The sequence below is a fragment of the Salmo salar genome, chromosome ssa13 (assembly GCF_905237065.1).
Source record: "Salmo salar chromosome ssa13, Ssal_v3.1, whole genome shotgun sequence".
NCBI classification, from domain to species: Eukaryota; Metazoa; Chordata; class Actinopteri; order Salmoniformes; family Salmonidae; genus Salmo; species Salmo salar.
Window position 1 is genome coordinate 51,582,158 of NC_059454.1, and position 13,826 is coordinate 51,595,983.

General features: G+C 41.2%; 1 protein-coding gene across 1 annotated transcript; it reads right to left on the bottom strand.

The window, feature by feature from the left end:
- Positions 1 to 11: 11 nt before the first annotated feature.
- sp30l (Histone deacetylase complex subunit SAP30L) lies at positions 12 to 13,606 on the bottom strand. The gene is given in 4 exon segments (NM_001279038.1): positions 12 to 1,935; positions 10,551 to 10,649; positions 10,929 to 11,051; positions 13,012 to 13,606. Coding segments are annotated over 4 exon segments (537 nt in total). The 5' UTR covers positions 13,198 to 13,606; the 3' UTR covers positions 12 to 1,806.
- Between the last annotated feature and the right edge of the window lie 220 nt (positions 13,607 to 13,826).

Genomic DNA, 13,826 nt, shown 5'->3' on the forward strand with positions numbered 1-13,826 from the left:
AAGACAAGCCATTATGTACAATACATTTATTAAAAGCAATAAGCAGCCATATTTAAATAAATGTGTCTTATATAATACAACAATTGGGTTACGCAGCACAGCCAATATGCTAAATAGGAGAAGAAAAAAAAGAGAAGAGGGAAATCTGGCACTACAAAGCTACAAGCAAAAACAAAAAAAAGCCATCGATAGTTCAGCAAATGACACATTTGACATGACTAATTGATGGTGTAAGATGGAAAACAGTAGACATAACTTATTACTTAGGACTTAAATAATGTCTGGGACAGAGAACCTAATCAATACTAAGCCATAGCATCATCTGTGAAGAGACCACTGACAAACAAAACAGAAAGCATACAGCAGTGTTGAAGTGAACAAGAAAATCCCAATTAGTGATAGAGAGAAAGCAAAAACATTTTTTTTTTTTTCACAACTCCCATCTTCAACCAGCGACTATAAGCGGTAGTGTTATCATGTGTCCACGAGACACACACATAATTTCAACACTGTGCCAGGAGAGGAAATAGACTTGACAGCTGAGGGTGACATGATTCCACAGAAATACATTGCAATAGAACAGAACAAATGTACTGTGAACACTAAGGCAAAGTACAGCCAGTGCTTGTGTGCACTGAAAACTATTTAGGTGGTTCAAATATGGTTCATTGCTCTCAAGTTGAGACTTCCACGTGCTTGTGTTAGTACAGCAACAATTCTTCTGAAATATAATAGTAGTAGTAATAATAATGCATTTTAAACCCCTAATGAACAAGTTCAATTAATTGCTTTAAATTAGTCTCAAAAGCTGAAACCATGAAAATGAACACAGACTGAAAGTTTCCACCAGACACACACAACTTTACAGAGACCTTACAATCAAGGATGAACTAAAGTACTGTACTGACATCTCACAAAAAAGTAGAAAATGTAGTAAAGAAGTCAGACATAACATTTCCACCAATACTTGAAAAGAGCTTGGTATTCACCGAAACGCCATTTCACTCTGCAGTATGTGTGTTTCTTGGTATAAGACGGGAAAGAGCGGGTAAAGTCAATGTAAAATGTTACATCATTCATGTTACATCATAAAATGCTACATCATTCAACTTCAGTCTTCCCATGTATGTCATACCACTGGATGAGTATTATAAAACTGGGTCGTTCAAGCCCTGAATGTTGATTGGCCGACAGCTGTGGTACATCAGACCGTATACCACGGGTATGACAACATTTATTTGTACTGCTCTAATTACATTGATAACCAGTTTATAGTACCAATAAGGCACCTCAGGGGTTTGTGTGATATGGCCAATATACCACGGCTAAGGGCTGTATCCAGGCACTCCGCTTTGCGTCATGCATAAGAACAGCCCTTAGCCATGGTATACTGGCCATATACCACACCCCCTCGGGCCTTATTGCTTAATTTGAGTTGGACACCAGAAAATGTGCAACGCTTCCCAAAACCTTATCCACCATATTTTCATTCACAAAATGCTCCATGACCAGTTTATTGAAATATTAAGTTTGTACACTCTCTGGTTTGACACAAGCCTTCCTTAAAGTTGTTAACAGTCCATGCAAAATACAAAAAATACAAACAAATCTTTAAGGCAGTTCTCATACATTGCATTCTATCGTGTTGGTGATATCTTCATACTCTGCGTATTTTGTACATATCGGTATATTCACATTACATTATCCTGCGGAGAGTCTTGACAACAGTCTGAAATCAGATTAGGCTGCCTGGCAGAAACACCTCATCAAACACACGTGCTCATGTCCAAGACTTATTGGTGGCCTTTATTCCAGCTGTTTGCTGCCCTCCGATTTCTGGTCCAGTCGGCTTTTGCTGCTTTTCACCATATAAATAAAGTATGTGAGAGTCTCCTTCTCGTTCACTGGGATATTCCGGAAGTGGCGACTGACAGTCTGAAAACAAATAACATTGCATTGAGGCCAAAATCATTTCGTTATCACAGAGAAGAGCTACATTCTATCCAAAGTGGTATGTAAGACAATAGAGAGGTAGAGGTCAGTTTAAATCAGTCTATTGATGGAACATCGTTGTTTTCTCCCCAATTTTAATAAAAACATTGTGGTGAGGATTAGTAGTATGGTCAGGGGCGCAACTTTCACTGGGGACATGTCCCTCCCACATTCTGAATTTACATTTTTGTCCCCCTCAGTTCTTTCATTGGAATGTAATACAAAAAGGCACAGGTGTGCTTTAGGACCATGCGGATGCCTCCAAGCGGTTGGGTAGGCTGTTCGGAGCGTTTATCCGATTGGATAAATAAAAAATATTATAAAAAAACGTCCACTTCTAAAACCAAAGTTTCGCCCCTGGAAGCAAGACCAACAAAGACCAAGTGTGATCATCAGTCTGGTTAAAGGGATACTTCGGGATTTTGGCAAGGAAGCCCTTGATTTACTTCCCCAGAGTCAGATTAACTCATGGATACTATTTTTATGTCTCTGCGTGCAGTTTAAAGTATCCATTTAACTCCCAACCAAATCAATGACCACAATTCTGTCAAGGATCAGAACTCCATGTATAAATTCAGGAGACCCCGTCTAAACCCAACACGACTATTTGATTTAAAATAAACGTAAAGGGAAATAAACATCCTCTATGTAGTCTCACCAAGGGCTGTTGCGGTATTACCGTCACACCGGCGGTCACGAGTTATGAAGGCAGTCAAATTCCATGTGACAATTTAGTCACAATAATTAGGCTTCTCCAAGCTCTGATGCTGCTAATGGTCATCAGTAGCCTACCAAACTGCCTTGTACTCAGTACTCTATATTCCCTCTAATCACTCTGACATCAATACAAGTCTAATCGAAAATCTAATCAAACACTTCATGAGAGCATATGAGCTCATGTTGCACAACATTTCTATATGCTATGCAATTGCGTGAGAAAACAGAGTGATGGCCTCTATTAAAAAGAGGATCCCATCAGCTTTCTATAGGCTAAGCCTACTATATTTATTTCTCAACTTTCCTAATATTAAGCACATTGCTTATCTTTACAACAGGAGTATAGCCTACCTGACCGGCATGAAAATGAACCACGGGAAACGCGTCCTCCATTTGCTATTTAAGTGCATAGATTACATGTATTTTTCCCACTACCCCTGTTGAGACAGGTGCATGATAATGGTCCATTCTAAATCAAAACAAATTTCACCAATACTAGCCTATCACTTGTGAATGATATATTATCACTTGTGAATAATGCCCAGCGTAAGGCAAGAAACAATGCCTTTTTATTTTTTGGGACTTTTCGGATCATAGTCGCACACCTCATGTAGCCTAGCTCATAGGCCTATATCATTTGATAAGGTTTGTTATCAAATCAAATGTATTTCTAAAGCCTTTCTTACATCAGCTGATATCTCAAAGTGCTGTACATAAACCCAGCCTAAAACCCCAAAGAGCAAGCAATGCAGGAGTAGAAGCACGGTGACTAGGAAAAACTCCCTAGAAAGGCCAGAACCTAGGAAGAAACCTAGAGAGGAACCAGGCTATGAGGGGTGGCCAGTCCTACTCGGCACAGCCAGAACAACTAAAGTGGCCAAATAACTTCTTAAAATTAAGCACATTCTGCTTTACAAGTGTAGCGCCTAACTGGCAGAGTGTGAGTCTCTAGTTTGGGGAAGAATTTTTCACCATAAAAATGCACCTTTATAATAAAAGCAATAGTTGCAAAATCACATATGTGGCCACTTTAGATAATGGTGTTTTCCCGCTAATGGAACATTTGTTCTTACAGCCTACTGCCATGTGCGCATTGCTGCACTTATAATATGAAGAAATAGCCTAATAGTTTATCAATATTCAAAGCTAAAACATCCTGATCTGTTGCATCAGACACATTGCGTAAAAAAAAAAATGTTTTGACGCTAGTGGTTGTATTAATTTGGGATCTATAGCATCCCACAACTGTCCCAGACTTTGTTTGGAATATTTATTTCTCGCACAGAATAGGTCAACTTTTATACTATGGGGGATAATAGATTGACATAGGCTAGTGCTTTTGCTGTTCGTTAGGCCGACTCATCTTGTTGGCAGACGAAAAGTAAAATGTGGACAGTTCTTCCAATATCTTCCATATGCACCTTGGAATTGGATAAAAACGAGCACAGTTGCATCCCGGATGCATCGGTCTTCAATTGTAGCCTGTAAGAAAGACCCGATCATGTGATGGAGAGCCATGTGAGTGAGAGGTGCTTCGGAGAGCACAACAGCCACTGGCTGCAAAAGGCATGGATTTTTTTAGGGTGCATTACGGCCACACAAAGGGGATGCCGCCGAGAAACTCGATTCACGGCATTGTCAAATTATGAATGAGAGACTGATAAAGTGTGTACAGCCTGCGCAAAAAAAAACCCAAAGCAGAGCTCATGCCTTTCAAGCAAATTTTTTCAAATAATTTAGTCGCATCACGCAGCCTTTCAATGTATTCAAAATCAAAACATTTAGCCCAAAGTTTTTAGAACTAAAGTGACATTAACTAAATTAAGTATATAGGAGTACCTATTTCTTTGTTAACCGCTCAACACAGAATACACACTCCTCAAATCGTTTGTATAAAATATAATTTCTATTTTCTTCAGCTTTGTTCAATTGTATTCTTGATACTATAAAATAATGCCAGGGAATTCTAAGCAAATAGTGTCTGCTAAATGACCTAGTGTAGTCCACAGCCATTTGGCATAGCTAGATCAAGACAACAGAGTATGTTATTCTGTTCTGTTCTTCTGAAATAGACTACATTTTCTTCATATAATGCTTCTTTAGACCTGTCTAAAATAAATAATGGATTTATTGTGAAGGTGTAGGCTATATTACATGGATTTATTAGACTTCTTAAAATGTAGATGTTCGAAAGGTCTGCATCAGTGGCTTGTAGGCAATGTGTGGAAGCCAGAAGATGCTAAATGTGTTTATGTTCATTAACATCAATTACCGTGAAAGCGACAGTTATTTGATTTGCTTGACAATAACCGGCTGACTAAATTGTGACTGCCACAGCCCTAGTCTCACCCAGCTCCATTCAGGGCTGACAGTTCCACTCAATGGGGGCAGCACGTAGAGAGCAGTAATTGTTTGACCTGTTGATTTGTGCTTTATTAATGACATGACAGGCTCATTAATGGAGGTCTAGGCCTCTACCGCCTGGGGAAACATTTCATTTATTGCACACTCGTAACTGTCATAGCCATCTTGCTAGCTAACTTAGCTAGCTCAATCAATCTGTATTTTTCTGTGCTATTTCTGCACTATGACACTTATTAAAGCCTTGAATCTAATAGGGACCCCTGTCACCACTGGTCATCTAGCTAGCCACGTAACCAGCAGGGTTGCATCGGTTTCCATTGGACTTGAGCTAGCTAGGCTGGCAAGCTAATGTTAGCTGGCTAACGCAAGCTGATAATCATGTAGCAGCCTATGCTGACTAGCATTGCTAATATACTAGCTAGCAAATGCTGGGTCCGCAAAAATCAAGTAAATGCTACTGAACTCAGGACAAAATCACGTTTCCACATTGTAGTGGCTATTGATGTTTTGGTTATTTGTTTTTTTGCTTCGTGACATTGCGAATATCATATTTTTGTAATTTAACTCTAAATTTAACTACCGGTATGTACAGTGCATTCCGAAAGTATTCAGACCGTTTCCCTTTTTACACATTTTGTTACAGCCTTATTCTACAATGGATTAAATAATTTCTTACCCTCAATCTACACACAATACCCCATATTGACAAAGTGAAAACAGGTTCAGATTTTGTTGCAATTTTATTAAATTTTTTTTTTACAGAAATACCTTATTTACATAAGTATTCAGACCCTTTGCCATGAGACTCGAAATTGAGCTCAGGTGCATCCTGTTTCTATTGATCATCCTTGAGCTGTTTCTACAAAATGATTGGAGTACACCTGTGGTAACTTCCATTGGATTGGACATGATCTGGAAAGGCACACACCTGTCTATATAAGTTCCCACAGTTGACAGTGCATGTCAGAGCAAAACCAAGCCATGGGGTCAAAGGAATTGTCCATAGTGTTCCGAGACAGGGTTGTGTTGAGGCACAGATCTGGGGAAGGGTACCAAAACATTTCTGCAGCATGGAAGGGCCAAAAACACAGTGGCCTCCATTGTTTTTAAGAATGGAAGAAGTTTGGAATCACCAAGACTCTTCCTATAGCTGGCCGCCCAGCCAAACTGAGCAATTGGGGGAGAAGGGCCTTGCTCAGGGAGGTGACCAAGAACCCAATGGTCACTTTGATAGAGCTCCAGAGTTCCTCTGTGGAGATGGGAGAACCTTCCAGAAGGACAACCATCTCTGCAGCACTCCACCAATCAGGCCTTTATGGTAGTGGCCAGACGGAAGCCATTCCTCAGTAAAAAAAAAAAAAAGAGGCACACAGGCCTGCTTGGAGTTTGCAAAAAGGCACCTAAATGACTCTCAGACCATGAGAAACAAGAGTCTGTGGTCTGACGAAACCAAGATTGAACTCTTTGGCCTGAATGCTAAGAGTCACGTCTGGAGGAAACCTGGCACCATCCTTACAGTGAAGCATGGTGTTGGCAGCCTCATGCTGTGGGGATGTTTTTCAGCGGCAGGGACTGGGAGTCTAGTCAGGATTGAGGGAAAGATAAACGGAGCAAAGTACATTGAGATCCTTGATGAAAACCTGCTCCAGAGCGCACAGGACCTCAGACTGGGGCAAAGGTTCACCTTCCAACAGAACAACAACCCTAAGCACACAGCCAAGACAACGCAGGAGTGGCTTCGGGACAAGTCTCTGAATGTCCTTGAGTTACCCAGCCAGAGCCCGGACTTGAACACCTCTGGAGAAACCTAAAAATAGCTGTGCAGCGACGCTCCCCATCCAACCTGACAGAGCTTGAGAGGATCTGCAGAGAAGAATGCGAGAAACTTCCCAAATACAGGTTAGCCAAGCTTGTAGCGTCATACCCAAGAATACTCGAGGCTGTAATCGCTGCCAAAGGTGCTTCAACAAAGTACTGAGTAAAGGGTCTGAATACCTGTGTAAATGTTATTTTTTGTATTTTATAAATTTACTAAAATGTCTAAAAGACTTAATTGTCATTATGGTGTATTGTGTTTAGTTTGAGGGGGAAAAAAACGATTTAATCTATTTTAGAATAAGGCTGTAGGGTAACAAAATGTGGAAAAAGTCTAGGTGTCTGAATACTTTCCAAATGCACTGTATCTAATCCGGTTTGTGCATGAGAAAATGAGTGAAGTCCCAAATTCCCGGCGAGATACTGCGACACACACTTACGGATACGAAGTCTCAGAAATAAAAGATCCGGTCATGGATTAGGAGCCACTCCCCTTGAGGGTACTGGAGTTCTTAGGAGAGGAAAATGACTTTGGATAATTGCCCTAATGAAATACCAAGACAGAAGTTAGCTCTAAAGGAGTTGAGTCCTTCTGAGACTGTTTACCAAGTTCTTTAGAAAGGCTACTAACTAATGAACAAAAATATAAATGCAACATGTGTTGGTCACCATGTTTCATGAGCTGAAATAAAAGATCCCAGAATGTTTCATATGCCTCAATATTATTTCTCTACAATTTTGTAGGCATATCAAGAAGCTGATTAAACAACATGATCATTACACAGGTGCACCTTGTGCTGGGGACACTAAAAGCCACAGATGTCTCAAGTTGAGGGAGAGTGCAATTGGCATGCTGACTGTAGGAATGTCCACCGGCGCTTTGAATGTTAATTTCTCTATCATAAGCCACCTCCAACGTCATATTCGAGAATTTGGCAATACATCGATCTGGCCTAACAACCGCAGACCACGTGTAGCCACGCCAGCCCAGGACCTCCACATCTGGCTTCTTCACCTGTGGTATCGTCTGAGACCAGCCACCCGGACAACAGATGAAACAGTGGAGCATTTATTTTTGTAATAATGCCCTTTTGTGGGGAAAAAACTAATTGGCTGGGCCTGGCTCCCAAGTGGGCCCATGCCCTCCCATGGCTGTGCCCCTGCCCAGTCATGTGAAATCCATAGATTAGGTCCTACTGAATTCATTTCAATTGACTGATTTCCTTATATGAATTGTAACTCAGTAAAATGGTTGAAATTGTCACGTTTATATTTTGTTTATAGATAGATAGATAGAAAAATAAAACTAACAGGACAGCACTGTTGTATAAAATCAGTAATGTAAGATTTTTAAAGCCTGCCTCCTATCACTGTGGCAATAAACAAATGAACCATTTGTCATTTGGATATGTTGACACCAAGCAGTACAAGCCATAATTAGGTTGGAATAAGCTTATTTAGACAAGGAACGAGACTGCAAGAGGGACGCGAGTAGTTTCTCCTGCCTGTGGGTCTGGCACTTAGGCTTTCTATTCTAACAGCCAGCTCCCCTTCGGCCAAGATGTTAGGCGAAACTAGTTTCGCAAGTTGCAGTTTGTTTTGGATAGCCGCTGGGAGACTTGGCATCAAAACGGACCATTGTATTTAATAGTCCAGTATTATGAAGTACATCTAGATTGCAAAATGCAAAAACTCCATATAGGACAACAATAAATGAATACATTCATCAAAGTAAAATATTGTGCCTGGTGCTTGTCTTTAGCTGGAATAGATACCCCACTGTGGTGTACACTGTTAGCGGTCTATGACATACTACAAACATAATACTGCTGTATGCCCTGTGGTTAAAAAAAAAAAAAATCCCATGACAAACTTAAGTTGATCTCAGATAACTTGCCCCTAGACAATCTAACTTCCCCTTTCATGTAAGAAAGTCATGACCATCATACTTTTAGAGAAAGGATAATTTTGTACATGTGTTTAACAGAGTTAGACAAATTCCAGTTCCCTTGCTTAGGGGGACCGAGGCCCTCCCCGGGATAATTTTTATGCAGAAGGGCTGAGAAGCTCTTTAAAAAAGGACATTCTAGCCATTAATGAACTATTACATAGCCTTAAAAATTATATATTTTAATACACTGAAAAAAAAGGGGGGGACCAGAATAAGGCTCTCCTCCTCACTTTTCAGTTCGCTGCAGCTAGCGACTGGAATGAACTGCAACAAACACTCAAACTGGACAGTTCTCAATCTCTTAATTTAAAGACTCAATCATGGACACACTTACTGACAGTTGTGGCTGCTTTGTGTGATGTATTGTTGTCTCTACCTTCTTGCCCTTTGTGCTGTTGTCTGTTCCCAATAATGTCAGTGCCATGTTTTGTGCTGCTACCATGTTGTGTTGCTACCATGCTGTGTTGTCATGTGTTGCTGCCTTGCTATGTTGTCGTCTTAGGTCTCCCTTTATGTAGTGTTGTCTCCCTTGTCGTGATGGGTTTTGTTTTATATTTTATTTATTTTTAATCCCCCGTCCCCGCAGGAGGCCTTTTGACTTTTGGTAGGCCGTCATTGTAAATATGAATTTGTTCTTAACTGACTTGCCTAGTTAAATAAAGGTTAAATAAAATAAAAAAATCTATAAAATATTGTTTCTGCAATGAGAAATTACCATCTTCAGCGAAGATACTACGAATTTCATGGACTATCACAATCATTTTTGGAGATTGTAGAGAAAACCGCTATACGAACGGCTCTTTTTGGTGAATGTCAGGAATCTAACATGTGAAAGAACCATTCATTTTGCTCCCTGATTTGCATACTACTAGTATTTTCTCTGAAGATGGTAATTTCTCATTGTGCAGAAACAATATAGTGAGGAGAGAGCCTTATTCTGGTCCACACATTTTCAGTGTATTAAAATAAATACCTTTTAAGGCTATCTAATAGTTCATTAAGGGCTTGAGCAGTCAGCGCCAGGAGGAAGGCTAGAGTAGAGGCAGTTGTTTCCCCCCCATATGGCTCCTGCAACTTGAATGCGCCTCAAAAGGAATATTTATCTCGCATAGAACACAAGTTGACTTGGCAAATAGGTAAACTATTCTACTATGGGGTTGTGTGAGTATGTTTTAATAACAACATTACATGGAAAAAATAGTAGCACTGGAAAGTTGCATCCTGAGTGACAAAGTATAGGCTATGCACACAGCGTAACGGAAAATAAAATATTTGAGAAAAACTTATTTGGGAATATATTTCGTAGAACAGACATGCTTCTGTATTAGGCTACATCATCTCCAGAGATGTTTATTGCGGATCTACACTGATCTCAAAAACAACCTGTCCAGGATTCATATGATGGAAATCCATCACAGTAAAGGAGAACTTCAACCCCTGTGTATAAATACTTATCTTTCTTGTACTTGTAGAAAGATGCCACTCAAGGAGTAGAGAAATAAGCGCAGTAGTAATGGAAACCAGGGACCCCCTCCTTTTTTTAACAAAGGCCAAAATTGCTGCATTTCTTACTAGGACTTATTTCACTAACATTTGTTTTGCTTGCAGTGACTGTGATATGTGGTTGTCTTACCTATCTTAGTTGAATGCATACTAAGTCGCTCTGAATAAGCTTGAACGCTAAATGACTAAAATGTAAATATTGGCCTACCTCAGCCAGTTGGGCCTTGTTCAAGCCAGGTCTGGTCTGGAGCTTGTAGTGTCTCTTGTAGCGTCTCAGCGTGTTTACCTGAAGCTGGAACAGGTCCACCTAACATCACAGAAACAGACATTGTGAGGAAAGAGTGGTGTGTTATCCATTAAGCATTGAATATCTTTAAGCACGTTTTACTGTTCTCTATCAATTATATTTCACACAAAAGAATGCATAGAACTGTCATGCTATTAGGCCTTTTCATCAATAGTCATCTTATGTTCTTTTTCATATCTATTCAACTTGATGTTTTTTTTCCTTCAAGGAGAAGCAGTGTCATTCTTTAGAGACACATGATTAAAGGGAGGACAATGGGCTCGTTTTCCCGGCTGTTACCTCTGGCACTTCCACATCATGATCGGGAGACTCCCCTCCGTCGTCACTCGTCTTCCTCTTCCTTTTGTTACGGACACTCTGGATGAAGTTTTTGTGGAAGTCGCATATGTAGAGGTGTCGAACCTAAAATAAGAGAAATAAGAGTGTACAAAACATTTCCCATTACATATACTTACCAGGTGAAAGCTATGACCCCTTATTGATGCCACTTGCAAAATTGCTTAAAATCAGTTTAGATGACGGGGAGGAGAAGGGGGATATCTACTAAGCCGCTCGCTCCTGTAAGATGGGAAGGCAGAGGCCCGGTTGTGTGAACCAAATTGCAGAAAATAAACAAATGAGGAATATCCAAAGCTTTGTGGACTCAGGAGTGCCAGATAGCTTTATGGGACTCTGCTTCCCTACAGTTTTGGCCTGGTTCAAGCACCTAGCCTGAGGCACAGCGATTTAGGTCTGTAATCATTACAAACCTCCTCCCACGCATTTGGGTCTAGGGTGTCTGAGTCCAGTTGCATCCCCACATCCTCCAGTAGCTCAGCCTGATATGCCTACAATACAGAGTCCTGGTACATCTTCTGAAATATTGAGGCAGTAAAGCGCTCCATCTTTCAAGGGAGTGAGGGCCTGAAGTTGTTAGCCAGTGACTGCTCCACCGAGGGAGGGTTGCCAAACCCGGATTCCTCCATGTTGTTCATGTCCAGGCTTGGGGGTGGCTCTAACAAGAATCTTGCTAGTGAGAAGTTTGTCCAACAGGCTCTTAGCTTCCCTGAGGCAAGCTGGTACCGCAGGGAGCAGTTGTTAAAGGTCATTTAACAGGCCGAGCTCCTACGGGAGACGACCACTCAATGCAGCCAAGCACCAGTTTTCAGTGTAGCCTATTAATCGTCTATAAATGTTGAAATATCTTCACGCCTACAAAACAAACCTCTAGGCTTCCATCATATGACTTAAAAAAATAAAAAAAATAAAAACAGGAGGCAGTTTGGAAAAAACAATCTTGTGTGAATCATCCTCTGGAATAACGCACATGCTTGGATAATAATTACAAAATCAGCGTCTCATGATACCCGTCCAAATAGGGCTATAACATAGCAAAGAATAGGCTTATCAGCATAGAGTGCGCCACATCATCCCATGGGATCAGTCAAGGCTGCACACAGCAGAAATATCACTGAACTATTAGTTCCTACACATCACCTATATTCAAACAAAGTAGGCCTTTTATAGGCAAATGGGAAGCATCATGTTCATGTCAGTCCTCTAGAACGCAAATGTTGTCTTCCTAGTAGTAGGACTCTGCAATAGTGAGGTTGTGAGTATGTGTGCACCGAGTTTTGGGAGGCGAGCAAGAGTCGACTCTTTTCGACTCCAAACATACTCGAGTCATGCACCACTAGCTATGCAGCGTGAAACCAAATTGTCTATCTGCAGACTGCGGTTATAAATATGCCGCGCCCACTGCCATTAGGTTGTTAAGCGCCGTCTCTGACACACACCAGAACAGTCCGTAGCGGTAATGCGCCAACGTTGGAAACCCCCACCGAAGGCGGCGGCTGCTGGTTAGCTAGGACACCCGTAGACAGTGTTCTTCGCCACCGCCTACCGAGCACTGTTTTACCGCAGTTCTATTAACGTTACAGCGAGGGAAGTAGCTAGTTTGTGAGCCAACCCAACACTCGCTTAACGTTAAAATATCTGCGGAGAGGAGGCGGGGGCGAAGGACACTGCCGGTCGCCTGGCTAGCTAGCAGCATCAATGGCAGTGGGCGCGGGATGTAGTAAACGCGGAATGTTGGTGGACCTTCTCGATGAAACAGCCAAGGATTGGAGGTCCTCCTTGTTTGATGTTCCACAAACTAATCCAAATGAAGCCATAAGCAATCAGAAATCCAATGTTCCGTGATTATGGCGCAGAACAATTGTAAAACAATAGCAAATAGATAAGTGAGGTTGAATTTGCCAACAAGCTGAAGCGTGCGCGATTAGCACATTCTTGCCTAGCAAACTGTCAGTGGGAATGTCTACCGGGCTAGCTAGCTACCTCGTCTCATAGTTGGAACAACTAGTTAGCAACACACACTTACGCTTTTGTCGATGTCCAGCTTTAGTTTTTTCTGCGATATGCTTTTCTGGATGCGCTTGCTGAAGGAAGCGTTTCCAGCTGATCGTCCGCAGCGCTCACCGTCCTCAATCAAACAACAAGTCTGGCCGTAAAACGGCGGAGCCGGAGGTCCATCGTGACTGTCTTCTTCTGTGCTGAACCCGTTCATGATAGCTGGTTTGGGGATCTTGTAAAAGCCACTGAGAACGTTCTGTCGTCCTTCAATGTCCACTTTCTTCTACAGACAAGCGTTAACGTCGTTACCTAACAACTTATTTTATATTAAACCAATGCGAAAAATTAGGTAATGAAATTACACTGTACTGAGCTTCGTCGTCAAGCTAGGAACCCATACCACAATACAGGCTAGAATGCCAAGAAAGAGACAGGACCTCAAGGTGGCTTGCTAGCTAAGTAGCTACTGCTAGCGAACAAAATTCCTAAACTGATAACACGCAACCGTTACTTTTCTATCATTCGTACATGTAGCTCTAAACAGTTCACATATCAAACTAAATTGGAACACTTCAATCGTCTTTCACTGATTAAACAATTTTGAAGACATCACGTATTTCATAGACTTCACCTCAACAGCCGCGGTATTCTTTCAGAATAGCTTGTACAATGAACACGTCCTGCTACTGCAGCGGAAGTTTTCTTACTGGATCACTATTGGTCATTTTCTAATAGAGGCGGGATTAATATGTTTGTATTGCTCTTCGGTTGGTTAAAATGTATGTAAATCGTTCAATTGTTGCTTCCTGGATCACTATGCGTATTTGTTTTGTATGAAAAGAT